This window comes from Abrus precatorius, unplaced genomic scaffold (assembly GCF_003935025.1).
Source record: "Abrus precatorius isolate BTA unplaced genomic scaffold, Abrus_2018 Scaffold2, whole genome shotgun sequence".
Taxonomy (NCBI): Eukaryota; Viridiplantae; Streptophyta; class Magnoliopsida; order Fabales; family Fabaceae; genus Abrus; species Abrus precatorius.
The window spans coordinates 37,507,243-37,533,653 of NW_020874362.1; the positions used below are offsets into that span (position 1 = coordinate 37,507,243).

Sequence of the window (26,411 nt, forward strand, 5' to 3'; positions counted from 1 at the left end):
TTTAAGCATCTAAATATATTAAATTTTTGTTAAAAAAATATGTTTCATTAAAAATATAAAAACATAAAAGAAAATATATTATTTTATGCTCAAGCTAACCTTTATGAAATTAAGATGAATAATTAATTTGGTTCTAACATTACCAAATCAGTCATCTTAGTTCTTAATTTGGACAATTATCAATTTTATCCCTAATTCAACAATCATTACCCAAATTTGGACACTAAAATTAGGACTGAATTGAATTAAATATACACCATAAAATTATAGACCAAAATAATTATAATTGTCATAATTAAAGATCAAATTAATTGACATTAACAATACACGGGGCTCAATTTTAATGATTAAAATCTCATTTGGATGATTTTGAAGGCGAGAAGTGCCTTTTCTTCTAACCCTCTACACTCAGAAGAGATCAGATTTCAATTTTATCATTTACAAAATGCATACATCGTTAGATCGCCAGGTCTTGCGACCTTGAGATCTACAAACGAAGGCCCAGCTTACAGGAAATCAAATTTTATTAAAGTGCAGGAGATTCCAGGTACCGAGAACTTTAAAAAAAAAAATTCCAAACAAGATAATTAAATCGCGTACTAAAATAAGCCAAATATGGAAAAATGTTGCATCTCCTTTACTTACTCGAGGAGGGATTTCATCGTTGATTTCTCCCCCCAAATCTATCTTTTTAAAATAAAATGTGAAGATCCTCCCCACGGTGTACAAATTAAAAAAATACTCCAGCTAAAATCCCTGAATTTCTCAAAATGTGTCTTATACATGGCATCACTGCAGGAATGTATCTGACATTTATGTTCTTCACAAGGAACTATATTTTCGATGGTAGTGTATACTTTTGAAAAGAATATCAAATCCTTTGTAGAAAGTTTGACTCCATTCTGATAACAATGCTACACATCCGAAGGTGCACCAAAAAAATTGCACCCGTATAAGAATTGAAACAAAAAAAATAAATCAATTTACAAGTTACAGTAGAGATTAAAAAAAAATTAAAAAAAAAACTAGATCATGTTGTCTATAAAAGTTGAAGACTGTATAGTCCTTAAAAGCTCCCTCAAATTAGCTAGTACTTGACGTGGTCCCAAACTCTTCGCACCAATGAAATTCAAAAGCTGCTCTAAATCCTACAATCAAAAAGCACGGGAGAAAGGATCAGTAAATCAAGGTTAAGTAGGACGGATGTGTGTGTACACAGTAGTAAAAATGGCAAATCTGGTTCAGACAATCACACTTCAAGGGAAAATTGAGACAGAAAAAAGGCCCTAACGAAATATGGGAGACTGCAAATATACTCTGCATATTTGAGATAAGATACAGTACAGAAGCAAAAGTCTAAGCCAACCTACCTGACAACAATAACGCAAAACCAAAACCAACAGCCTGCTAGAATAAATATCAACATTGCTACTCGATAGTTTTGGGAACAGGGCAACCTACAGTTATTTTTAAATTGCAGGGTCCGGCAGTCTACAATGTTTTAAGGTGCATTTTGTTTAATTATGCAGTCATTCAGTGTATATTTCTTAATGAACCAACCAAAATGTTGGAAGTAGGAGCAAAGTCCCAAAAAGCATGCAATCTTGGCCAGATAGCTATTTCAGCATAATAGATGGGAAATAAGCTGCTACCCTTGGAAAACACAGATCATACAATCTTGTGAAATATAGTAAAGTTATCAATGAAATACAAAAAGTCCACAACCCAAACAAACAAATTAAAAAAAATGATAAAGGGGGAGATAGGGTCAGTGAAAGGATGCACTTAATTGGATCCTCAGGAATTCTGAAGGAAACAATGAACAAGATGGAGACTTTGTTTTGAACTAGTTCAAAGAAAGCACTTCAATTCAAATATTGAGAGTTACTACAAAGCAACTATAAATAGAAATTTATACCTTATTTAGTAAGAATACAGCATAAGCTGCCCTTGTTGTGTCTTGACCTTCTAGAAAAAGAGGGAATTCTACATGTTTGGCATTTGTGTGAGATATTGCATTTGATGAAGCTTCAGAAGATGTTAGTTCTGTTGAAGGTGCATTGTCAATAATATATGAATGAGAGGCACCCAACCGTAAAGGATATCGCAGAGGAATTTGCAAGTATGAGGCTATAAGTGAAACAGCCTGCAAGAAAATCAGTCTAGTAAAGTATATTTTGATAATTATTACATCAACAGTCATCCACATGTGCAAGCACAAAAATGCTGCAGCTGGAAACGAAGAAGTTTGATATATGATAAGAAAAAGAAATGACAATCAATTAAGTTTTCAATGTACATGACATATCAAAATATGCATATGGTAATTTAGAAACTATAAGCCACATGATTTTAGAAATGGATCACAAAAAGCACAAGATAAATAACACAATCAATTCTAAGGCAAAAAAGGGGGTCAGGTAGGTGCTAAAACTTACATGTGCAACATATCCTAGGGCTGTAGCAGACCTCTGAATTTCCTTTTTATCAGTGAACAAGCTCATCTTCCGAAAAGCCAAGGTCAAATGCAGCCCATGAATTGTTAAGGATCCTTGACTAACTGGTTTAAGTCCAGCAGAAGTCCCTGGGTAATGAAATAAAGGCAACTTTTAACAATAAAGTTTAGAGAAAGTATCAACTAGAAATGAAGTAAATATCACGTGATAATTTCAAATAGCATAACAGAAACTATACTTAACAATCAGTGAATAGCTATGATCTTCAATTGCATCAATGCCTCATTGTAAAACATCCCATGAAAGTCTCTTACAGTATGAAGAAAATTAATACAAAATAAAAAAAATTTCAATTAATTGGATGAATGTTCACAAAGTTTGTGATTTAATCAGTGATTTTTCAATATAAAAAGTTACAAATTAAATATGAAATTTTAAAGAGAATAAAAAATTGAAAATGCAAGATAGAGCTAAAAGAAAAGGGTATGAAAGACAATACTATATTTTCCTTCGCCTTGTTCAGTAGTTTGTTTGAAGAGAAAAGTAGAAAGAAAAGAGTATTGTTGCAAAAATATGTATATATCCTTCTCAACAGCATATTTATTTATCTCAAAACAATAATATTCCGTAAATTTTTTTTTTCTGGCTCTTTTCCTTTTGGTTTCACCACCTCTCTCTTATGCCTTGTATCACCTCTTTCTTCCTTCCCTAATATCTAAAACACCATAATTTTAACAATGCACACAACTGCTGAAGATTTCAACATGCCCATCCACCTTTTTCCAATGTTTTACTTCTGGTCAAGCACAGCACTGCATGTACTGTTAAAACCTGGCTTGGGGGAAAAAAGCAATTGCTACAGCTGGTGGCTCAAGCAAGGGAGCATTGGGTGGAGTGGCACTGTGCATGCTGATGTCTGTGGAGCAGGTGCATTACCCACATAGAAAAAGAACTATTATTAAGCTAACCATTACCTGCATGGCTACCTAAAGGATATGCTTCAAGCTCTTGCTCTTGTGCTGGTCCAACCAAGATCTTTACAGGATAAAGCATTGAAATTTGAGATGTCATATATTGTTGCCTCTTCCTTAGCATCTTCTGCAATTTTCCCAGACGAACATAGCCATTTTCTTCAGAGAGTAATCTACTTGATTCCTGTAATAAAAGCATATCAGGCATCAGCTCTCTAGTCACAATGACTGCAGTAAAATATGAAACTACTTTTCCCGAAAAACAAGAAATAATAATAACTTATTCAGATTCTGCTAAATTAATTAGTTGATGCTATATCTTATTCTTACAGGACTGACATAGAAAAGAAAGCTTTTAAAAAATGAAGACATTTGAAAGAAAACAGTGAGGTAATTTCTCAAGGACAAGAACAAGACAAACTAAGAAAGATATACTCCTATTCAACTGAATATAAACTCAGTCAAAAGCAAAAAAGAACAATACTCCGAATGTCAATTAGTCACACATATACTTCAACATCAATAAAATAAATAACCTTTTTAATCAAGACAACACATTCTCCCTATAACTCAAAGCCCAAGAAACAAATAATCATCAGAACATGGGATGGGGTTAGGCTTACAATTTTTTTTTAAAGAGTCTCCAAACATCACCCTAAAAAGGTAACATAATATCATCTTGCCATTACAAATAAAAAACAGGTGTACAAAAGCAGCTTTGCCTTTTACAAATTGTAACATACAAAACACCCAGACCAAAATTAAAATTAGTGAACAATATGTTTCTATCTGAGAGTTGAGACTGAGCATGGGATTACGGCTTTACACCTTATAATAATTATGATAAACAAATTAATGGTGACCAAGATAGAATACAACCAAAGAACATAATTAATAACTTAACATCCAAGCTATCCATTTATGCAACAAGTCAACAACTAATTAGTTTTCATATGATAGTATATGGTTTAATACTCAGGGAAAGGAAGAATGAGGGTCAGGTGAAAGAATATTTGCCCAAAGTCACACAAGGACTGAAATCATTGCTCCTTCCACAACCTCAATCTTATTTGAAGGACCATCTTTGGCATCCCATCCTCCAATTTTTCAAGGACCCTCTTCGATGTTATTTATATCACTCTAATATTTAATTAGGAAATGATGGAAGTTGGAAGAAATCAATCATCATATATCAGATGAAAATATAAAGCAGAGAAATTTAAATATGCTATAAAACAAAAGTGAGAAAAAAATCAAAATACATTAAGTTAATGGATCCCTTATTAGCATTACCACTTATTTTCAAGAAGTCTCTTCAAAATTGATATTATAAGGAAAAAGGAAAAATAAAATCTGATAGAGATAAATCCCCTAGAAAAAATAACAAATTTACCTGGAGATTTCTGCTGGCTACAGAAAGAGCACCCCCAGCCACCAAAAGTGATTGCACTGCACCACTAAGCTGCTCTTCCTGCTTGCTAGCATCCTCCTTTGCCAGCCTAGAATGTATAGACATATTCTCCATCATCATTTTCTTTGATTCCAATTTCAGACGCATCTCCTCAAGTTCATTTAGGCGACCCAATGATTCAGCATTGACCTGTTAAAAAAATTATTGCCTGTTAATACGAGGTATCATTAATTAGGGACAAGTATAAGTATAAAAACAAAAAAAAGAACAATCCTACACCTATATATCTGAAACTTTGACATTGCTGTTGTCAACTGAAACCAACAATTAGTGCAAAAAAGCATCACAAGGAGTAAATAAAAACTAAACAACTCAACATAACTGACAAGACTAAACTGGTGTGCTAAAAAAATCTTTGCTGGCTATTCAGAGTTGGAATTTGGACATCGAGCACATTTCCCCTTTTGTTCAGATACCATGTTGGGCACTTTTATCAGTTAAGATCCAAGATAGATACACAATAGAAAAGAGGACACCCTAATGATTGTAAACCAGCTCAAACCCTCTGTAAAAAAATTTTAAAAAAATGATCAGTGTAAAATCAGAGAAAATTACTACCGTTAAATCCTTCCCTGACAGGTAAATAGGCTTCATATTATAATCAAAGTCATATGGATCAAAGCACTTTGTAAGGCTTGGTTCAACACCAAGCCCAAAAGCGAAAGATCACCACAACTTAAATACCACAATACAAAAAAAAAAAGAAAAGAACAAAACAAAAACAAAAAAGAGGAAGCAAAGCTTTATCCTATAATTTTTTGGAAGCAAATATAGAAACTGATTTGAATCCCCAGTCGAGTAATATATTAAATTTAAAGTTCAGTCATGCTCACAGTAAACTCATAAAAGGATAAATGCAAAATCCGAAATTCAAGAAACCTAGGGTAAGAAAAACCTAAAACCCTACCTGGATGAGGGCCTCGAGCTTTTGCTGAAGGGTTCGCTTATTCTCCTTGGCTTGAATGAGTGCGGAAGAAAGACTGGCGAACCTGGCAAGATCGTGCTGGAAATCCTCCCAGTTAATGACCTTCACATCTTCTGGATCAGTTGTCGTCGTCCGTAATGAGAGATTTTGGCTTTGTTCCATGAGGGATCGAACTCATCATCGTCCTTCACTGGTTGATCACGCTCTCAAGCTCATCCACGCCTCTTCTTCTTCTTCTGTTCCTAATTTTCTCCGGAAAGAAGAAAAGACTCGTCTTCCCTTCGTATGTTGCAAGACTTTGGTTGTTCTGTTGGAATAAACCGCATAACACTCGACACGTGGAACACGTGCGCTATACTCTCTGCACTGAATATGAAACAGTAGTCTTTGATATTTGTAGAAAAAAAAATTATTTTTTTAGAAATTTTTTCATTTTTAACTTTTTCTTTGAATTAATGTCTTTGGCTACTTTTTAAAAAAAATAATCGTATATATAAAATATATTTCCTATTTTTTATGTTAAGAGTATTTTTCAAAAATTAGTTTAAATAAAAATAATTAAAAATCAGTATAGCATGGGGCAAGATGAGCTGGGTTTCCAAAGAGTGGGAGAGGTTTCAAAATGATTTTTTAAAATTGATGGTTGCACACTAAAATCAAAGGGACAAGTTTTACACTTACGATTATAAAATATTTTTTCAATCCAAATGAAACTAATTAATATTAACAAGGAGTTTAAAATATAAAATAGAATTAAAAAACTATTAATATATCTAGCTTAATTTACAACGTGTCTTTAGCTTAATATTTTCATATACTGATATTTATATTGTCCCACACTACATGCATGAAGTAAAAAATATATTATATTTTATTTAAAAAAATTATTTTTAAAACAAAAAATAAACATGCTCTAATTATTTAAGCGGTAAATACGTAAAAAAAGAACTTGAGAAAAAAAAAAGTGTAATTATAATAAAGTGAGAGAAGGAATATAAAAGAAATGGGATGGGTAGAGAGGAATTGCATCGAAGTAAAAATGGCTGGCGTGTCTCTCAAGTGCGGCGACTGTGGGGCTCTGTTGAGGTCCGTAGAAGAAGCGCAGGAACACGCCGAACTCACTTCCCATTCGAACTTCTCCGAATCGACCGAACCTGTTCTCAATCTCGTTTGCTCCATTTGCTCTAAACCCTGCCGATCCAAAACCGAGTCTGATTTGCACACAAAGAGGACCGGCCATGCCGATTTTGTTGACAAGACTTCCGAGGCTGCTAAACCGATAAGTTTGGAGGCACCAAAGGTAGATGCAACTCAAACGTCACAAAACCCCATCGCTGAGCAAAATGAAGGTAATAATTAACTGATTTAGATAATCGAAGATCCTATCATCTTTTTATGCAAAAACTTTATAATTATCAATGCTTTCAGAAAATTAACTGTCACATCCGATCCCGCCTTTGTTTTACAAGCTCCATGGTTCTGGAATTTCAATTTGTGTGTTTCCCCTATTCTACAGAAATGGTTGTTCCCGAAGTGGACAAAAAGCTATTCGAGGAGCTTGAATCCATGGGTTTTTCAGCCGCTCGAGCAACGCGGGCACTTCATTACTCTGGTTAATTTACTTGCACTCCTATTCTTTTCACTGTACTTGTACTGTATGGTATTCACCACTGCATCGTGAGACATTTATGATTTTAGTTGTTTCTTCATGTATCTGTAAGTAATTCTCAATTCATTCTGCAGGTGCTTTTGTTCTTGGACCTTCATGAAATATCTTAGTCAAATTTTCAAAAAATTCAGATTAAAATTTGTATTCATTAATTAACTTCATGTCCATAGCATCTATATTTTTGAAGGGAACTTTATGATAATATTGTTGAAATTATGGAGTGGGTTAACAGAGAAGTGAGAACGATGTAGCCACGGGAGGCACTTATGTCATTCACAGTTTACAATACTTATGTTTGATAACAAAATAGATTTAAGAACTTATTAGATTAGATATGAATCATGCTTTTCTTATTTATGTATGACAGTCTCTGGATCTTGGATACATCTAATAAGCAGTCAATTTCTTGGGTATTTTTTCAATACATTATTAATGTTATTTATATCTGGACATTGTTAATTATCATGGCTCTAGATACTAAACGTAGGCGCCTTTCTACAGGTAATGCTGGCCTTGAGGCTGCTGTAAGTTGGATAGTAGAGCATGAGAATGACCCTGATGTAGATCAGATGCCCTTGGTACAATATTTTTATTTTTAACATGGCTTATTGTCATTGTGTGCCTAATGCTTCATAAGTAATGGATCTTGATTTTGCAATCTTAAACAAAGATAAGACTAGTTCATTCATGTTATGAATAAATGTCAAAAGGTATAATTAAGCTCTGCAATCTCTAGTTTCTAATGTGATGATTGATGATTAACTCAGGTACCCGCCAATTCTATAACTGAGGCTCCTAAACCTTCTCTTACCCCAGAAGAACTAAAGGTCAAACAGCAGGAACTAAGGTATGAAACTGAATGTCAAGATTTACAGGGAAAAGTTATGAAGCTGTTTTAGAGTTTCAATATTGTTATGGGAAAGTACTAGAGAATAATTTTAGATAATTTGCTGGAAGTTATGATGACTTGTGCAATGTAATCCCTAATCTACTTTCACCTGATCTCTACATGACACAATTTAGGAATTCTGGTAATTTCTTAAGTAGCATAGGCTGACTAAGTGAACACTTGATGTCAATGCAATCCCTAATCTACTTCCTCCCTGATTTCTAGGTAGTCTTGGTGTTGGTAATCTTTAGAAATTAATTCAATGTCCTCAATCATTGCACATAAGTTATATATATGCCATTAACATACAACAGTATTAATGTTGGCTGACTTCATGTAAATGTTTTGTGTTGGTAATCTTTAGATTTTTATTCTGTAGTTTAATATGTTTATATATCTTTTTGTCTGGAACTGTAGTTTACATGTTATTTTTTAAGTCAATTTATTATTACTGGTATATCTGTAGTCTGTGTAATCATTTAAGTTTTTAAACTATTATCTTAAGGGAGAGAGCTCGTAAGAAGAAAGAAGAGGAAGAGAAAAGAATGGAGAGAGAAAGAGAAAAGGTATTTTGCCGATTCATCCATTTGTTTCTCACTTATCTCTTGTTGACTTTGATTACTGATAATATGTGGGTATTTAGATCTTAACTTTTTGGGATATGTGAGGATATGCATGTTTGTACCCACTGTTAAATATAAAACCAACCATAAGCCTATAAGTAAGATTTTTAGCTTTTGACATTGGGAGAGTTGGTCCTTAACATGTTATAAGAGACTCTTTCACTTGCTAGTCTTGCCTTTCTTGGTCAATGATTGAATTTAAGCCCAAGGTAGAGTGAGCTTGTTGACAGTGACAATGCAAGCCCAAATGAATCTTGTGTGAGGGACATGTTAGTGATATAAAATCATTTAAGTCTCCATGTAAGAGCTAAAGATATTGGGAGAGTTGGTCCTTGACACAATGTAATATTGCTTAAAAATAGACAAAATTTTGTCAAAAAGTTCTTCAATTATATCAAAGTCTATATAGTACATGAACTATTTTTCCTGTCATGTTAAGTTTGGGTTGATAAAAATAATGGATTACCTCATCTGTATATTAGTATATTCTTGAATGAAAGTTTACGCAATTATTTGACAAAAATATTGTTTTCTAGATATTTTATTGTTTTCTTGCTTTGTATTAAATTTATGCAGTTTGAGGGTTTTGGTAATAGTTGTATCACTTATATGACCCATTTGCTTCAGACTTTGAAAAGGGTCAAATGTATGCTTGTACAGAAAATGAGACACTTCTGGAAGAAGCCCCTTTATTGTAATCCAAACAGGCTAATAGTCTTATTGTAGACGTATAAGCCTATAAGGTTTGTGCATTTTTAAGTTGTAACATAACTATTCAAAGCAGTTTTAGTAAATCTATTTCACATTCCCCGCAATATATATATTAATCTATTCCTATTAGCTTTCCTATCCATTGACAGACCAGGAGGGAAAATGGTTCAAAGTCCGACTTTAACTCATTATTCCCAAATGTTAATAGCTCCCCCCCCCCCCCCCCCATTTGTGACATTTTGACACTCAAGTTATTGCAGTTAAAGACAAAGCATTAGAGTTGTATTCTTAGAAGACCAAGTATTTGTTTGTCTCTTCTAGGTGGAGGCTTTAAGTATCTCTAAAGATTATTGTGAAATTAAATTATCGGAATTAATTGAAGTCAACATAAGAATTAGGAGAGAAAATATCATGAATTTCAAGCTGCCATGCATCTGTGCTGTGCATCATATTCCAAAGTAGCGGGTATCTCTTTAGTTAACTTAAAAAATAATGGATTATGTTATGTTTTATAACTGTTCTGCTGTTGGACTGATTTATAACATCGTAATATGGCTTTTCTAGATACATTTGTCCATATTTGTTGTATAGTTTAGAATCTTTAGATCTTCATTTCTTGTCTGATATATATGTTTTTATGCAGGAGAGAATTCGTATTGGCAAGGAGTTGTTGGAAGCAAAGAGAATTGAAGAAGAGAATGAGAGAAAACGGTTTAGTTCACTCATATTACACATCTTCTGTTTTGTTTTGAATGCACACAGCTACAAGAAAAATCTGTTTTCTTTTCCAGCTTGTTGGCTTTGAGAAAAGCAGAGAAAGAGGAAGAGAAAAGGGCTAGAGAGAAAATCAAGCAAAAGTTGGAAGAAGACAAGGTTTCAACATTTCTTAACCATTTTCTTTCTCTTGTTTTTTCAACAAGCCTGTTCGTACCTGACTGTCAAGTCAGGTTATATGAACTGCCTTTAATTATATATGCATGCCAGATATGCAAGTCCAATACTTAAATCTTTGTCCCTGACCTCTATCAGATTGTTTTAACTTCTACCTTATACATTAAATCCTATTTGTCATTTTGTGGTTATTGGATAGTGATAACTTCCCTCATCATTTACTTTGATAAAATTATTGTACAAGTTATTCTCCCTGCCTTAGGTAAAAGATAAACAAAATATAGAAGTTGGGAGACAATGTTGTTTCTATTTTGGAACTGCACTCCATTTGGCATTATGTTATCTGAAGTATGGGTTAGATTAAAATGGCTGGGTTTTCAATATTGCAATCCGAGCATCTCATTTTTGTCCACTAGAAGTTCATTTCAGAGGGATATGGTACTTCTAGCTCTTTACTTTCCCTGAAGGTGGGTAATGGCTCACATGTCAACTTTAGAATGGACCACAGTGGGGATTTTTCATTATAGAGATGTTTTTCCATGTGTTTGTCAATTTTCTTCTTTTCCCAATTACCATTTGCAATTTCTAGTTTTTAAAATTCCATTTTCTTTCATGGCACAGCAAAATTAATATCTGTTATTGGGGGATTTGAATGAATTCACTTTGTTTCTCAATTATGACAGGCAGAAAGAAGGCGGAGACTTGGATTACCTCCAGAGGAACCTTCAGCCGCCAAACCTTCACCTGTTGTGGAGGAGAAAAAGGTACGGGCTTGTACAAAAATTATCATGGTTTTTATTTTGTTTCTGGCATCTATTTATTTGAAATTTCTTCACGTAGGGTTTTCTGCCTGTTAGGCCTGCCACAAAAGCTGAGCAAATGAGAGAGTGCTTGCGTTCTCTCAAACAGAACCACAAGGTACATACATTCATATGGTTCTCAGAGAATTCTGCGGTAACTCTAGTTGACAGTATTAGTACCTGTTTGACAGTTGTTAAACTAATATCAGTTGAAAATCCAATGGTCAATAGCATAGGAGATACCACCATCACTTAATGCTACATAATACATTTTTTTTGTGCAAAAAACAAAGAACTTTACCCTCTGAATCTTTCCGTTTAGGTTCTTATTGCAGTTGTATAAACTTTTTTGTGCTCACGGAGGAAAACTGACCTCCCTAGGCTTTTGAGTGAATGGTGGTTTATTATAATGCTTAAATGTTTCCCTTGATTTGATTGCTATTATTTTCGTTTTACTTTCTAGTGCTTGTATTTTGTATGGACATGCAACGTTTAAAACACAGGCCATTTTTTTAATATACAGTGATTATGTTATCAACTGCATCTTATATTCTGCAAAAGAAATTGCTTACAGCATACCAATGCTTCTCTGTTGTTAATTAAACAGTAACTTCTGGTAAAATATTATTAAACCTTAGCCTAATTACATGTTCTCTTATTTTTGGAGCAGGAGGATGATGCCAAAGTAAAGAGAGCATTCCAAACACTTCTAACTTATGTTGGGAATGTTGCCAGAAATCCTGACGAGGAAAAATTCAGGAAGATTCGACTTAGTAATCAATCTTTTCAGGTAAGAAACTACCTAAATATGTATGTTTGATATGTTGAGTGAAATTCAGCACATGCCACTAATAATGCCCCCCTCCCAAAAAAAGAAATTCAATCAGACCATAGTTCCTAAAGAAAATTCAAGATGGGCACTGTAGTAGAGGTCAGCACCTTTCAGTCTTACTGTTTGGCTTATGTAGAGTTCTGCCTGCACCTATAATTTAAAATAACACCAGGCTTCATTTCAGGAGTTTTAGGTTGGCATTAGTCTGATGTTGGTCATTTATAATATTCAGTTGTATATAATCTCTCTTGTCTAAAACTAGTTGTGCTAGACGTTTCTGAAAGCTCATCAACATTGACCTACAGCTAGATCATTTAAATGAGGTATGTTTATGGTAAAGCCGTGTCTTTGTTCATTATTTCATTATTTTCAACAGGAAAGAGTTGGTTCTTTGAAAGGGGGCATTGAATTTCTGGAAATTTGCGGGTTTGAGAAGATCGATGGTGGTGAGTTTTTGTTTTGTCCTAGGGATAAAGTTGAGATGGCTGTCCTGAATTCTGCTGGATCTGAACTAGACTCTGCAATAAAGAATCCCTTTTTTGGAGTTCTTTAGTTGAGGCAACTATCATAATCAGATGCTTGACAATTATAGTTTGATGTATCGAAGTTAAGTGCTATCGGCTGTTCATTACATAATGTGTTATTTGCCTTGGCTGGAAGGTATCTACGGAGATATTTATTCTTGGTTGTCATATAAGTTTTTGATGTTTATACAAAGTTGTTTCGCGACTTAAGTATCTTGTATCTAATGCTGCATGCAACCACTCGGCTAAGTTATTATGGTCAGGATTGCATAAGCTTTAAGCAAAATCTAAAATGTCGAATTAAAGTAACTAGATTATAACCCGGGCCTTGTATAGGTATAGAATCTAATATTTTTTGGACTAGAACTTGAAACTTGAGAAAATGATTAATGTGTCATTGATACATCTTATAAGAGAATGATACTTTAGAATTTGTTGTGGTTGCTTAAAAACTCATTGCCAAGGAGACGAGTTTCATTCTTATATTATAAAATGACTTTGGATTATATTATATGATAAAAAAAAATACAAATATAAGATCGCTTTAAATGTATGTTGCAAATATGTACCTTTGAATAAAAATATAAGGGTTCTAGATAAAAAAAATTATTTAGAAAGTCATAGCCTAATTATTTTAATTGTTAAAATGGTAGAAACAAAAAACAACGTATTGTCTTCCTAAAGTTTTGAACACTCGCCGTGTACCATCTTGACTTTTCATCATCTTCCTCCTTTAAGTTCTCACCAAGATTTGCCAGTAATAATTTATTTGATGTTTCTATTAGCAATAATTACATTTCCATATAATCTTTTCTATAAAATTAACACTTTGTGACTTAAATCTTAGATAACACAATTCATGTACTGGGCACAAGTATGATTGCGGTGCACATTGAGGTTTGAGCGCTGTAAGTCAGCAGTATTCGAAGGCAAGAGTGGTTTTGGTTATTGACTACGCATAAAGAAATTATATTCTGGTGAATGATTGGTGAACAGTCTGTGTACTTTCTTGGTAGAAAATGATTGGCGAATAGGATGAATAATGAATAAAAAATATCCATTTTTTTGTTAGGCACTGTAGAAATTTTGCCTCGTAACACCGAGTTGGGGTTCCTAATGTAATTTCATGGTCTGTAAGTGCATGACTACCTAGCAAAGCATTTAGTATGCCGGAGGAATCGAAGATACGAAAAAGGAAATGAATAAAACATTGTATTCTTTATTTATAAGGTATAAGCTAATGATATTGCACTATTTATGAAACATAATGTTTGCCAAGGGAACAATTAAATTGAGCTATTGAATTAAATTTGAGCACTATAAATGAAGAATCTCATCAGTAAGTTGCTACAACCTAGCTCTGCTCTTCCCTGAGTAAACCATGTCGCCATGCTTAACTTGTTCATAACCTTATACATTAAAATAGTGGGGGTATAAGAGGTGGTTGCATGAAGCAAGGTTATAAACAACAAGAGGCTCCCTTCCTCCCTTTAACTTCTGACAAAACTGTAAGCCTCCCCAAGATCATAATACACAGGCTAAGTGCTAAGAGATGATGCACAGAATGAGAAGGGAGGAAAAGAAAACTGAAAACCATGTGGGTATTGCCTCAGAAGGTGCTCTAGAACTGTCAGGGAATGGCGTGTTCATTCCGGGGGTTAGTCCACCAGTATTGCCTCCACCATATATTGGTGTTGTGGTAGATGATGGCACGTTTGGGTTGTTCATTGGCGGTGTTGTGTTTGGTGTATTTGATCCTCCAGCAGAACTATATTACAAGAAATCAAACAGTTAACAGTTGGACTCCATTAAGTGCAGCATAACACACTGAAGTGACCAATGAAAAATATTCTTATGCTTAGCACAAAAATCAGTTAACCTCCCCCCTCCTCATTGTTGTTTCATTAATAAGGAACCATGCAAAAATGTTTTAGTTAAACCATAAATGAATTAACCAACGTAATTTCACACCTCTAGCTTGGACAAATCATATATTTAAGTTCTAGAATCATTGGGAAAAAAGTGAAATCAACAACAATGGCTTATAAACGTACATATATACAGGTTACCGTCTTGCCACATGATTTGTTTCCTCCTAATGTATGGATTCTGAAATATATGCGTGATATTCACTGTACAACTTACGAATTTTTTAATAAAATTATCCTTTCTCATTCTTCTTCAACTGTATCTCTTAACTTGTCGCTCGTAATCGTTCAACCTACCATGTGAAGGAAAAGTTGTAACACATTGAACGTTTATATTGTAATAACAATTAACCATGTGGGTGTGATCTCTAAACAAACAATAAAGACTCATCATGACACGTGCGAGGGCAAAATAAGCCTAGAACTCGACCATTATGGCCCCACATTGCCCTCGGTCTCCATTAGCAATTTCTTATATGGCCTGAGGCATAAGAAATCAAAAGGGGTAAAACACATTACAAGCAATGATTCGCTCCCAACCGGCATCTCTATGTACAACAGGCATGGCTGCCTTAATGTTCTGTCTGGGTGCAGAACCTTTTCAGTACATTAATTAATTAGACTTAAAAAAATATCAAATAAACATTTAAAGTGATTATTCATCTCAACCAGTAACTGCCGTTATCACTTAGTACCAAACTGTAATTATCCATCTAAAAAATTCCTTTCATGTAATGTAAGTAACCGTAACACTAACCAAACAATATCTTCAATGGGATAAAAAATACAAAAAGTTAAGTCACATCAAATCCTCCTCCTGTATAATACCTTTTTTCTTTGGCAATGGATTAAGTGACTGTGTGTTAAAATTTTGATAAAATTGATTTATGTGATTGAAATGTGTCTAGATTTTTAATAAAACAATCCCAGTTACAGTGTATAAAATTGATTGAGTGCTAGCCAAACATGTACTAGTGAGTGAGACCCTTAACATAAAAAAGGGTTGAAGTGATGGATGAGAATGCTTGATCCATGGATGGAAAATGGCATCTAATACCAATAGCGCTCATGTGCAAATGTATGGATGGGTCAATTTCAGAATTGAGAGAGAACATCTGAAACAAGCTGGGTGTGGCATTTTGCACAGATTATTTACTAACGACGAAAACAACAGCTGACATAAACGTAAGCATCAATTACTGCTGCACCGTTGCATCAGATACTCCCATAGTTTGATGTATCACTGCTCACTCACTTTACCACTGGAAAGCAAATACTATCACACATTATAATTAATGTCATGGGCGTGAAGATCAACAACGTACGATCAGGCTGAACCTGAACCGTCAGATGGAGTGGACCACGGAAACTCATCCAACGGTCAATTGACAAAGTATAGAAAAAGTAGCCAACACACTACAGAGTGTCAGTAAGACACTACAATCAAATTGTGACACCCGAGATTTTGAAAAAATTTGAAGAATGAACAAGCAAACACAGAATCATAAAGAGGCCCCCCTGGGTTTTAATAGCAGAAGCTAATTCAAATCAATTTTAATTTCCTTTTTTTTCATACCAAAAATGGTAATTAAAAAACTAGTAACTGCAGCATAAAAATACAAAATTTTGAGCCGGAAATATGGAAAATGACGTTAATCCCACCCATGCAGAGTGACACGTGTCATAAACCCACAAAATCTTTGGCAAGGAGTTCCTCTCCCATTCAATTCAATTTGCATATTCTCTCTCTCTCTCTCTCTCTCTCCAGCACAGATGGACATCTCAATCGTATTAGGCACGCCATCTCATCAGACCACAACCAGACAGGCGAAAAGGGACCAAAGGAAAACAAAAATAGAGTTGAGAATGAGAATCCCATTTCTTCACGAACAAGGAATAGAGATCTTTCACTTTCACTCTGTATACTATACACCTCCATAAAATAAAACACCTTATACTGTTTCACTGTATAGCAAAAACAACTACTAGTATTAGTAGTAGTAAGCAGTAGCACGAGGAACTGGGCATACCTTGCACTGGACGGGTACACACAAGATCCGTAGCCTACCCAGAAAAAAAACAAATAAAATGAGATGAACGTGATCCACTGTATTATATAAGCAAATAAAAACAAAAGAAATTGAGCAAAATAATATACTGGGATCGCTTTGGGCAATGGTGGCAGTGCCAGCGAAATCACAGGACCCAGGGGCTCTGGCCTTGAGTTGAAAGAAGCTGTTGAAGGCGTAGGAAGCATGAGCTTGAATTGTGTTTGGGAGAAAGCAGAGTCCTTCTGGCTGAAGAGGAAGACAATCAGCGCCAGAGCCACATGCATAGTCCAACGCCGTTTGCAGTGCCTCATTGCTTGCATCACTCCTCGCCACACACCAACTGGCTCCTCCTTGACCTTGAGCCACTGCATTCTTTGTAACTATCACAATGCTTAATAACATCAAACAAACTGAAACTGAAACCGCTGCTGCCATTGAACAAAGTTATATTAAGGATTAAGGTGAGTGTGATGGATGGATGGTTTTGCTTTGCTTAGTTGGTAAAGGAAGAAAGAGAGAAGGGAAGCGTTGAGAGAAAAAGAGAAAAATATATATTATAGTGAGTGAGGGAGTGAGTGAGGTGCGGAGATGGAAATTGGAATAGAAGCCAGCCGCTTTAGCTTTCTTTCTTTTTCTTTTTTCTTTTTTATTGTTTTTTTATCAGAATATATAAATAAGGAAGTTACGTCTCAGGTTTCTATGTTCTAACGTTAATGTCTGTGTGTCTCTGCACCCACCATGAAAATCCAACTTCACTAATAACTCGTAAAATACACGCCCCACGCCTCCTTTTGCTTGTTGGGTAAAATAAGCAGCAGGCAGCAGCACTAAGCTTTTCCGTTCGGGGTTACTATTTAAGTCAGTATTTTGGGAGCAAGTTTAAGTCACTTACAATTTTATTAATTATATTTAAATTTCATGTATTACCTTAAAAATTAAGAGTTTCAATTTTTTTAATTGTTTTTGCATTTTTCTTTAAGTTCATCTATTTTTGTTTAAGTAAAAATTTAAATAAAAATACAAATTTTTGTCTAAATACACGATACAGTTCTCCCTAAAACTGTACTAGATCCGAGTCCGTTACAAACATAATTTATTAAAATAAAAAATTGCGTAAATATATAAATTAATCGCTAAATTTCTCGCATTATAATTCATCTACTGGTTAGGCATTTCATATTAAAAATTAAAAAACACGTTGAAAAAAATATTTTTTCTAAGAATAATAAATAAAATATCATAAATAATATAAAAATTATAGAATTATTTAGAATTAAAATCTTAGTTGATAAGAATCAGCTTTCAAAAGTTTGTTAACAATGTATCACTTATATTAGTTGTTTCAATTGATGTGGTAAGTATTAGTTTTTATTTGATTTAAATTATTATGTATGTATTATTAACACTCTTTCTTATTTTATAAACTACAAACTCAATTTTTTTACAGTTAAAATTGATTAACAAAAAGTGAATTTATTATCAACAAAAATCTTATGTTTCCTTTTATTTCAAGTTAGAATTAAATAAAAAATTTTTTTATCATAAAACATGATTTTTAATAATTAATCTTAAAAAATTTCACATCATTAATCAAGCACTTCAATCACTATTAAAAAAATTAATTAATTTTATTTTTAATTAAACAATATTTTTTAAAATAACTTTAAATTATCTTTTAATTAATTAACTAACACTTAGCAAATTTTAGTAAATATTAAGAATCAAAAGAACATCATAAATTAATTTTATATTTAAATAGTTTATTATTATAATTATTTCATTCCTTTATTGATGTCAATCGACATTAAATTTTTTTAAAAATTTATTATTATTAGTTATGTGATTAGTTTAATCACTTGATTTAAAGCATATGAAGCAAATAGCAATAAATAAATGATTCTCTTTCTTTTAATCAACAATTTTAACATAGACTTTACAGTTAATAACATGCATTTTCTTCCTTTCCTATCACAATATATATATTGGAAAAATACCAATTTTCAAATTCTTACAATGATTTTTCAAGAATGTTCAATCTTGAACTACATTGATACTAAATTCTATTAAGGTGTATATTCTGGATTATGCCACGCAATTACAACATTAACCTAAGCTGTATGGATTCTGGAGGACGCCATACAATTACAACATGAACCTAAGCATGATTTTAAATCCTTTAGGAATTTAAATTTAACTTTAAATCGATTTTTCTAAAGTTAAAACATTAACCACAGGAGGCTTAAAGTTATACAATGTGAGCATAAATTCTCGTTTCAATATTTTGAATTCTTTATGAATTCAAATTTGACCCTAAATATACTTTGACTCACTTTTTCAAATTCTTTATTATGGATTCTCTATTGAGATGGTGTCTCTGAATCTGAACATCAGTTATCCTAAATTGAATTTGATTGTCAAACAAATTCTTGATTCTCTAATTTTGAATTACCATGGGGTGTTTGGCTCCAAATGCATATTTTTTATTCATGAAGTAAAATTGGGATGGTAGACATTCAAATTCAAATAGCAGGGACCGTTTAACTTAATGGGACTCAATCACTGTCGCAAACTAAGAAACTTCCACAAAACATTCGTTACAAACACGGTTTTCGGATAGTGTGCGTTTACTCAAAGAAGGCACCACTCTTAAAAGACCAATTAGAAAGAAATTCAATGATGAAAGTGAGAGAAAGAGGGCTCAGAAATATCAGAAGAAACAATTGAAACTCAAACCTCTGTGTGTCGTGATGACTGAGACCGGTCTTTCTCTCTTAAGCATTGCCTCTTGTGGATCCTATTACAAATGCGCGAAGTCTTTCTTATATAATATGAATATATGGACCTTGCTACAGGCCTGAGTATACCAGGCCCATTTACAATTCACATTTGTAATTATGTTTTAAAAAATATATATATATACATATATATATATATATATATATATATAAAGTTAAAAGATAACTTTCACCACTATTTAAAAAATTTATATTATAAAAATGGTGTTATTAATGAAGTAAATCAAAATAGTTTATCGTCTTTAAAAATTTTAAAAAGTATTCATAATAAAATTGTTAGCTTTTTTATTATATCTTTTCTTTTATTATAATTAAAAAAACTAAATCAAATTTTACTTTTAGAATTTTGATATACATTGTGTGCATTTTACTTATAAGGTTTTGTTTCTGTATATGCTCATGATTTGAACTAAACACTCGCATATATCTTTATTTGAATATATGGTGCCTTTAAGATCAGTATTTAAAATTTATGATAAGTTATTTTACCTCACAAGAACATTAAAGATACAACAAATATAATTAAAAAAATATGTAAAATAAAATATTTATAATGGGGCTGAGAGAATGGCGAGGTCTCTTTTGCAAATTGTAATTTTTCATTTTTTTAGTAAATAAAAATCGATAAAAACAAAAAAAAAGTCACCAAACACGTTTTCAAAACAAATACAGTGAAACGTGCGATTAGGCAAGTAAAAGAATACATATAAGAAAATTTTAAAAATTTAAATGAATAAAACAAGAATAATAACAATTTTAAATTTATAGTTAAGTGTACAAATTTTCCCCTTATTATGTTCAATGGTTTTTTTTAATTGTATTATTGATACATTTTTAATGATAATATTGTGTTGACAGGATTTTTTTTTTTTAAATAGTTATCTTAGTTACAATATTTTGATGATTCAAAAATTTTAAAAACAATGATCTCTATTATTTTTGGATCTAGATTCTCTTTAATTTTGGCAAAAATTTAACATTCAGTTATATTTTTGCTTAAGTGAGTTAGATTTGCTCAAACGAAAATGCAGAAAATAACAAAAAAAATTTACACAAAATTAATTTAAGTAAATTTTTTTAACTTAAGCGAATATGAGTGAATTAGTTTGGCTTAAGCAAATTTTGTACATTTGAAAAGATGTAGACTAAGTATAAGAAAAAAAGAGGATTAAGAATTGATAGAGATAAGGAGAGCGAATGATACAAAAATGATAGCAGATGGAGAGGAGGGTAGATAGTTGAGTATGGAGGAGAGATGGAGAGATAGATATGCATTAGGATGAGAGTGGGAATAAGAAGAAATGAGTTGGGCACATGGTGGAGAAAAATTGGGTATGAGAAAAGAAAAAGAATTGAATATGGAAACTAAAGAAGATTGAACATAAAAGTTGAAAAGTAAGTGTTAGGCATGAAGGGAAGGAGAAAGGAAGATTGAGAAATGAGACGCAAAATTCGCTTAAACTACTTTTACTAAAAAAATTATCATTTTATGCATTTTTGCTTAAGCAAAATCAATTCGTTTAAACAAAAATAAAACTGGATGTCTAATTCTTGCAAAAACTAGAGAGAATCTGAATCCGTTAATTTTATAATTAAATCAACTAATGCATTGTTAAACTTACTATTATTTTAAGATACATAACTACAATAGTTCTCCCTCCAAAATAGGTTTTTTTTTTTTTTTGCAATATATTTTAAAAAATACATGAATATATATTTTCAAAAGTATTAAATTAACACAACTAATTTAGAATGAATAAAAAAGAGTGAAACTAAGTTTCCATGTTGTATACAACTATTTTTTAAAAATTAATTTCAATTTTAGAAAACTTTTTGACCACCAAAATTGAGTTATAACTAGTCTCTAATTGAAGTCGAAAAGATATTATGTAAAAATTTAGAGATTGATGCTCAATATAATATATAAATAATGAAAGAAAAGATCAATGCCGAAGCATTTGAACAATGTCAATTTAAATCTCAATATTTTCATTAATGTAAGAAAATAATAATAATCAATATCAATGTCACCTACCAATTTACCTCAATGCCTTGGTAAATCACAAGTGTATATCTTCATTGGAGTGTTTCCAATAAACGGGCACATGATGACCAACAACAATAAAATCCATAAAATTGGTAGCTATAATACAATCATTAGGGGTGGGAATGGGTTTGTGCTTGTAATTTACAAGCCCAACCATTTACCTTATATTTGGAGGCCTCACTAGACCTGTAGCATGGCCTAATAGCAGGTATAAAGACCATTAACATAACATTCATTTAATTAATAACGATTACAATGAAAACAATTATTATAATTAACAATGATTACAAAACTGGCCTTGTTCATCCTTTTTTTAAATAAGATGGGCCCAAACAGGCCTTAAATGGGCTAGCACAAGTTTTTGATTTTCACCCTTATAAGAGTATTCAAAATGTAATCACGTATAGGAGTCGATACTATAAAAACTGTTATATTTAAAATGTTTAATAAAAAAATAATATGTAGTAAAGAATTATCTTAAAATAAATATTTTATTTAAGAAAAGTATATTTTTACGTTAACATAAGTTTAAAAAAATTTATATTTAATCTGAGTATTTTATTTAACATACATTTAACAATTAATAAAATAATAAATTATAATTCATTAAATGTAAATTAAATATAAAATTTTTTAAATTTATATTAGTGTGAATAATTTTTATTTTTTTATTTATTAAATGAAATTGAAATGGATAAGTATAATATATCTTGAAAGATTCAAAATTTCAAAATTTCGTGAAAAGATAATAACCTAGTATATTATTATTATTATTAAAATCATAATTACGGTCCTCGTATTCAACATCATTCATAATTTTATCAGTGAAGAGTTCAAAAAGACTTTTATTGACTTGACCGAAAAACAACGCTTGAAAGAATAATTTGCCATTAATTTGGTCTCCACTTATCTAATGCATACTTTTGTTTGCGGACAAGCCTTTTTTCATTTTTCGATTTTTGCTAACTTTAATTTTTAAAACTGAATTTAATCATTTAAATATAGTATTTTTATTAAAAAAATATTATTATATTAAAGTTTTAAAAATATAATAAATTTTACTATTATTAATTACTTAAACATAATTTTTTAATTAATAGTCGAGGATAATATTTAAAGCTAAGAATAACATTTGTCTTATTTTTATTCCTAAAAATACGATTAATGCTCTTGTCACGAAATTATTGAGCTCATTATTTTTTTTTATTATCGTTTTTTGCTTAATTATCATATTTTGAGTCTATTGGCGCTTTCTTGTTTATTCTCTTCTTTTAGTGTTTTTTTTTTCTCGTGTCACTGTACATGTTGTGAGCTTTTATTAGTGGGTCAATTTCACGCGTCAACTATAGTTATCTTGAAATACAAATTTTTTCAATAATATGTAAACGTATCTTTTTGTTATTAAACCTTTTTAATTTAATTAGTTAACAACTTTCAGCTATAAAAGCAACTTTTCAATTAATTTTATAAAATTAGGCCTAACTCGTATCCAATAAGGCTGCTCTCCAGAAAGCAATAAATAAAGCAACTCTGAAAGAAAATTGTAATGTTAAAATTGAAATATAAACTTATTAAATTGAAATAAAGATAAGAAATAAGATTGAAAGTGCAAGGTAAGTTATGAGGTTTATTTAAGAGACTTTTAAAAGTTACTGACTTGAATTAAAAATTAATTGAATTGCTTAAAATAATAAAAATAATGTTAAAAAAGGGTGTGTGTATATATATATATATAAGAAATGTAAACTTATAAGAGTAGTTTTGTTGGAGATGACCTAAGTTTTTATTTTTTTATTTATTTATTTGAGTGGGAGAAAATGTAACCCTACAAAAGACAAGATATACAACCTTTAAATTGGATTTTATGGTACAAATCTAAAAGATGGACAAAGAAAAACCGATAAAGGAAAAAGGGTCAAGTATGGGTAGCTTTTCTTTTACTTATTATTACTATTTTTTATTTCACAAAAGCAAAGAATTGAAAAAAAAAAACAATAAATGTTTTATATGAATGAAATTAAAGGGCCATAAATTAACGGTTATAAAATGATGTGCACATAAATGTAGATACATAAAGATAAGCAAGCTAAGAATAGAAGTGGGGAAGGAGGGTTACTATTGGATCAAAACATCAGAAGAAAAGTGTCTCCCTTGTTTGGGTAACTGGAAATGGGTTTGAATGAAGCGGTGTGGTGCAGCATGGTGCTCCTTTTGGTTGGTTTTGGAAGGTGTGATTTAAACCAAGACAAAGCAGAATGCAGCGACAAACTGCTTGGTTTAGCAAGTTGTCTTTCGTACGTTGGAGGGGAATCAAAAGCCCCAACCTTAGACTGTTGCAGCGGTCTTAAAGGGGTTATCGACAAGAGCAAGAGATGCCTTTGTATCCTTATCAAAGATCGTGATGATCCCAACCTTGGCCTCAACATCAACGTTACCCTTGCTCTTAACTTACCCACTGCTTGTCACACCCCCACCAATATCACTCAGTGTGTTGGTAACTCTCTCTCTCTCTCTCTCTCTCTAACCCATCCTCTTGTTCATCTTTTTTATGTCTCCTCTGTTGTTTCAGATCTTCTGCACTTGCCACCCAACTCTCCAGAAGCTAAAGAATTTGAGGGGTATGAAAAAGCCTTGAAAACCAATAGTTCCGCCCCAGCTTCAAGCGGTAATTATTAATTAAACATTATTCATTCATTTTTATCAAGACACAGTTTAGGTGGAATTAATTAATTAAATTGTTTATGATATTGAACATTGTGGGGTTGAAACTGAAAACTGAGTGCAGCTAGTAACGCAACGCATGGGGCTGGAAAGGGAACAACAGAAAGCGATGGAGGGTGGGGAAAGAAGTGGCTAATAACAGAGGCTTGTGGGATTTTACCATTTGTTTTGGTGTGGCATTTGGTGTGAGGAGATGAATGATGAGGTAGCATATTATGGTGGTTGTGTCTATTTATTTCTGGGTTTCATATATATAAATGTTGATTGGGAATGCAATTCCTAATAAGTTGCTAGGTGAATGGTGATGTTACTGTGTTGTCTTTTTCCTTCGCTTATTAGTGTGCCCATCCTCTGAGTTCTGGGTGTGATTAATTTTCCAACTAATGGAACCATTGAAGGGACCCATACCCATTACTTGAGCTCACCAGTGTGTATGCTTTAAATATATAATTGTGGTGGCAAATGGGGAGGGTAAGGGCTATGGCCTATGGCTATGGCCCCCTTTCCATTTCCTACACGCCATTCCTTCTATGGACGTGACATAAATCTTTCAATTGCTAAATATTTTTTACTCAGATGCAGCAGAGGATAGGGATTCAATGCATGGCACAGATCCAATTTCAATCAATTTCGTTCTTTATAAATATTTATAACTTAAAATTAATTTACACTTTTTTATTTTTAAGAAGTTACTCCTGTTTAACTTTTTTTAAATATTAAGAGATAAGTTATTTTTAATTTATATAAAAAATTATTTATTTTTTATATTAATTCTTTCTTTTATAAGTTCACTCAAATTGTGATTGAAACAAATATCAAATAAACGTGATAGTTGAAAAAAAAATTCTAAAGAATAATTTAAAAAATTAAATTATCTAACATTAAAATTAAAAATTACTAATTATACTTTGCCTCCACTCCAATCGATTGGGTTTTATAACTTAAATATTATTAAACCAATTATATTATTTGAACATAAAAAAAATAAATATTATATGGAGTACTATGTATGGTTATATTTGTTTTTTCCGTTTTTATGGTTTATTAAATACTTTACCTTATTAGATAATCATAAAAAAATTACCAATAAACATCAATTTACAGTAACATAATGAAACATGTTGTATTTTATACCATAATTAGATTCAACTGAGTCAATACATATATAAAACTCATCCTTTTTATATATAAAAAAATAACTATTACTATTTTTATTTAAATTATAAAAAACATTTTTATATGTATTCATTGTTAAATTTAATTTTTATTTAAAATTTGTATAAGTAGAACACCGACTCATTAACTGTATGAGTGAATACAACAGGTCGTGTAGTATAATATGCATTTATTTGCTAGCAACAAAAATTTTACTATAAATAGGTTTTATATATATATATATATATATATATATATATATATATATATATATATATATTCTTCTAATAGTACTTAAAACTTATTTAGCTTATATTTTTCTAAAAATCAACCGAGATTTTTAATGTGTCCAAAAGTACATGTTAAGAAGTTAAAAATGATAAAGAATTATAAAAAGTATTTGGTGCATACTTTTTATTATAATTAAAAACATTTAGTGAGGTATATTTAATATTTTTTTACACGCATTAAAAAAAATATTAATAACTCACTTTTTTAATATATTTTTTATTATTATTTAAAATTTATAAAATAAACTACATATCATGTAAGTTTAATTATTTATCATTCTTAATTTAATATTTTTCTGTCATACTTTTATAGTTTTAATAAATTTTAATCGATAGTTAAAAATGTATCAAAGAAAGTACATATCTAACATTTTTCTTTAAAAAATTAAAACTATACAAATATTTTTTCTATAATTGTAACATTACTCTTATTAATTTTTCCTGCATCATTTCATCTAATTAAGGTATAAAAAGTTATAGTTTATTATTGAAAAAAAAAACTGTATTTTGGTCTTTAACATTATTATTATTGTTGTTTATTAATTTAAATTAGAATTTTATTTTAATAAAAATTTTATATTTGATAATATAATAAATTATTAAGACATAAAAATCTAATTTTAATTGATAAAAGTACCAACAATTCTTAAAATTTAGAACTC

General features: G+C 31.5%; 4 protein-coding genes across 6 annotated transcripts; 2 read left to right on the forward strand and 2 right to left on the reverse strand.

The window, feature by feature from the left end:
• Window positions 1-842: 842 nt before the first annotated feature.
• LOC113858380 (UV radiation resistance associated protein) lies at window positions 843-6,169 on the reverse strand. 3 transcript variants are annotated; one of them, XM_027491012.1, is made up of 6 exons: window positions 5,806-6,165; window positions 4,821-5,027; window positions 3,431-3,611; window positions 2,439-2,584; window positions 1,919-2,146; window positions 843-1,148 (listed from the first exon to the last, which is right to left on the reverse strand). In XM_027491012.1, the coding sequence occupies exons 1-6, from the start codon at window positions 5,983-5,985 to the stop codon at window positions 1,026-1,028; spliced, it is 1,065 nt and encodes a 354-aa protein (XP_027346813.1). In that variant the 5' UTR covers window positions 5,986-6,165; the 3' UTR covers window positions 843-1,025. The 3 variants fall into 3 exon arrangements, with proteins under 3 accessions (XP_027346813.1, XP_027346815.1, XP_027346816.1); XM_027491014.1 differs by having other exon boundaries at window positions 862-1,148; window positions 3,443-3,611; window positions 5,806-6,169; XM_027491015.1 differs by having other exon boundaries at window positions 863-1,148; window positions 4,821-5,046; window positions 5,806-5,933.
• Window positions 6,170-6,823: 654 nt separating this feature from the next.
• On the forward strand, window positions 6,824-13,069 carry LOC113858048 (chromatin assembly factor 1 subunit A-B). Its single transcript, XM_027490466.1, has 11 exons — window positions 6,824-7,172; window positions 7,340-7,435; window positions 7,994-8,070; window positions 8,260-8,339; window positions 8,887-8,947; window positions 10,359-10,426; window positions 10,507-10,588; window positions 11,290-11,370; window positions 11,447-11,524; window positions 12,077-12,196; window positions 12,615-13,069. The coding sequence occupies exons 1-11, from the start codon at window positions 6,827-6,829 to the stop codon at window positions 12,789-12,791; spliced, it is 1,266 nt and encodes a 421-aa protein (XP_027346267.1). The 5' UTR covers window positions 6,824-6,826; the 3' UTR covers window positions 12,792-13,069.
• A 1,066-nt stretch (window positions 13,070-14,135) lies between these two features.
• Window positions 14,136-17,251, reverse strand: LOC113859106 (PLASMODESMATA CALLOSE-BINDING PROTEIN 1-like). The gene is made up of 3 exons (XM_027491922.1): window positions 16,849-17,251; window positions 16,721-16,754; window positions 14,136-14,530 (listed from the first exon to the last, which is right to left on the reverse strand). The coding sequence occupies exons 1-3, from the start codon at window positions 17,174-17,176 to the stop codon at window positions 14,308-14,310; spliced, it is 585 nt and encodes a 194-aa protein (XP_027347723.1). The 5' UTR covers window positions 17,177-17,251; the 3' UTR covers window positions 14,136-14,307.
• Window positions 17,252-23,684: 6,433 nt separating this feature from the next.
• On the forward strand, window positions 23,685-24,854 carry LOC113859111 (protein YLS3). The gene is made up of 3 exons (XM_027491926.1): window positions 23,685-24,077; window positions 24,153-24,248; window positions 24,369-24,854. Exons 1-3 carry the CDS (start codon window positions 23,753-23,755, stop codon window positions 24,491-24,493), a joined length of 546 nt encoding a protein of 181 aa, XP_027347727.1. The 5' UTR covers window positions 23,685-23,752; the 3' UTR covers window positions 24,494-24,854.
• Window positions 24,855-26,411: the final 1,557 nt, after the last annotated feature.

Bases quoted from the DNA above. Each gene is read 5' to 3' on its own strand.
- LOC113858380 (XM_027491012.1), bottom strand. From the start codon at position 5,985: ATGGAACAAAGCCAAAATCTCTCATTACGGACGACGACAACTGATCCA. The intron at 3,612-4,820 runs GTAAATTTGTTA...CTTTTATTACAG, and splicing joins TAGCCAGCAGAAATCTCCAG to GAATCAAGTAGATTACTCTC. The intron at 2,147-2,438 runs GTAAGTTTTAGC...ATTTTCTTGCAG, and splicing joins CCCTAGGATATGTTGCACAT to GCTGTTTCACTTATAGCCTC.
- LOC113858048 (XM_027490466.1), top strand. From the start codon at position 6,827: ATGGGATGGGTAGAGAGGAATTGCATCGAAGTAAAAATGGCTGGCGTG. The intron at 8,948-10,358 runs GTATTTTGCCGA...GTTTTTATGCAG, and splicing joins TGGAGAGAGAAAGAGAAAAG to GAGAGAATTCGTATTGGCAA. The intron at 10,427-10,506 runs GTTTAGTTCACT...TTTCTTTTCCAG, and splicing joins GAAGAGAATGAGAGAAAACG to CTTGTTGGCTTTGAGAAAAG.
- LOC113859106 (XM_027491922.1), bottom strand. From the start codon at position 17,176: ATGGCAGCAGCGGTTTCAGTTTCAGTTTGTTTGATGTTATTAAGCATT. The intron at 16,755-16,848 runs GTATATTATTTT...TTTTCTGGGTAG, and splicing joins CATTGCCCAAAGCGATCCCA to GCTACGGATCTTGTGTGTAC. The intron at 14,531-16,720 runs GTATGCCCAGTT...CTTGTAATATAG, and splicing joins GTGTACCCGTCCAGTGCAAG to TTCTGCTGGAGGATCAAATA.
- LOC113859111 (XM_027491926.1), top strand. From the start codon at position 23,753: ATGGGTTTGAATGAAGCGGTGTGGTGCAGCATGGTGCTCCTTTTGGTT. The intron at 24,078-24,152 runs GTAACTCTCTCT...CTGTTGTTTCAG, and splicing joins CAATATCACTCAGTGTGTTG to ATCTTCTGCACTTGCCACCC. The intron at 24,249-24,368 runs GTAATTATTAAT...AACTGAGTGCAG, and splicing joins TTCCGCCCCAGCTTCAAGCG to CTAGTAACGCAACGCATGGG.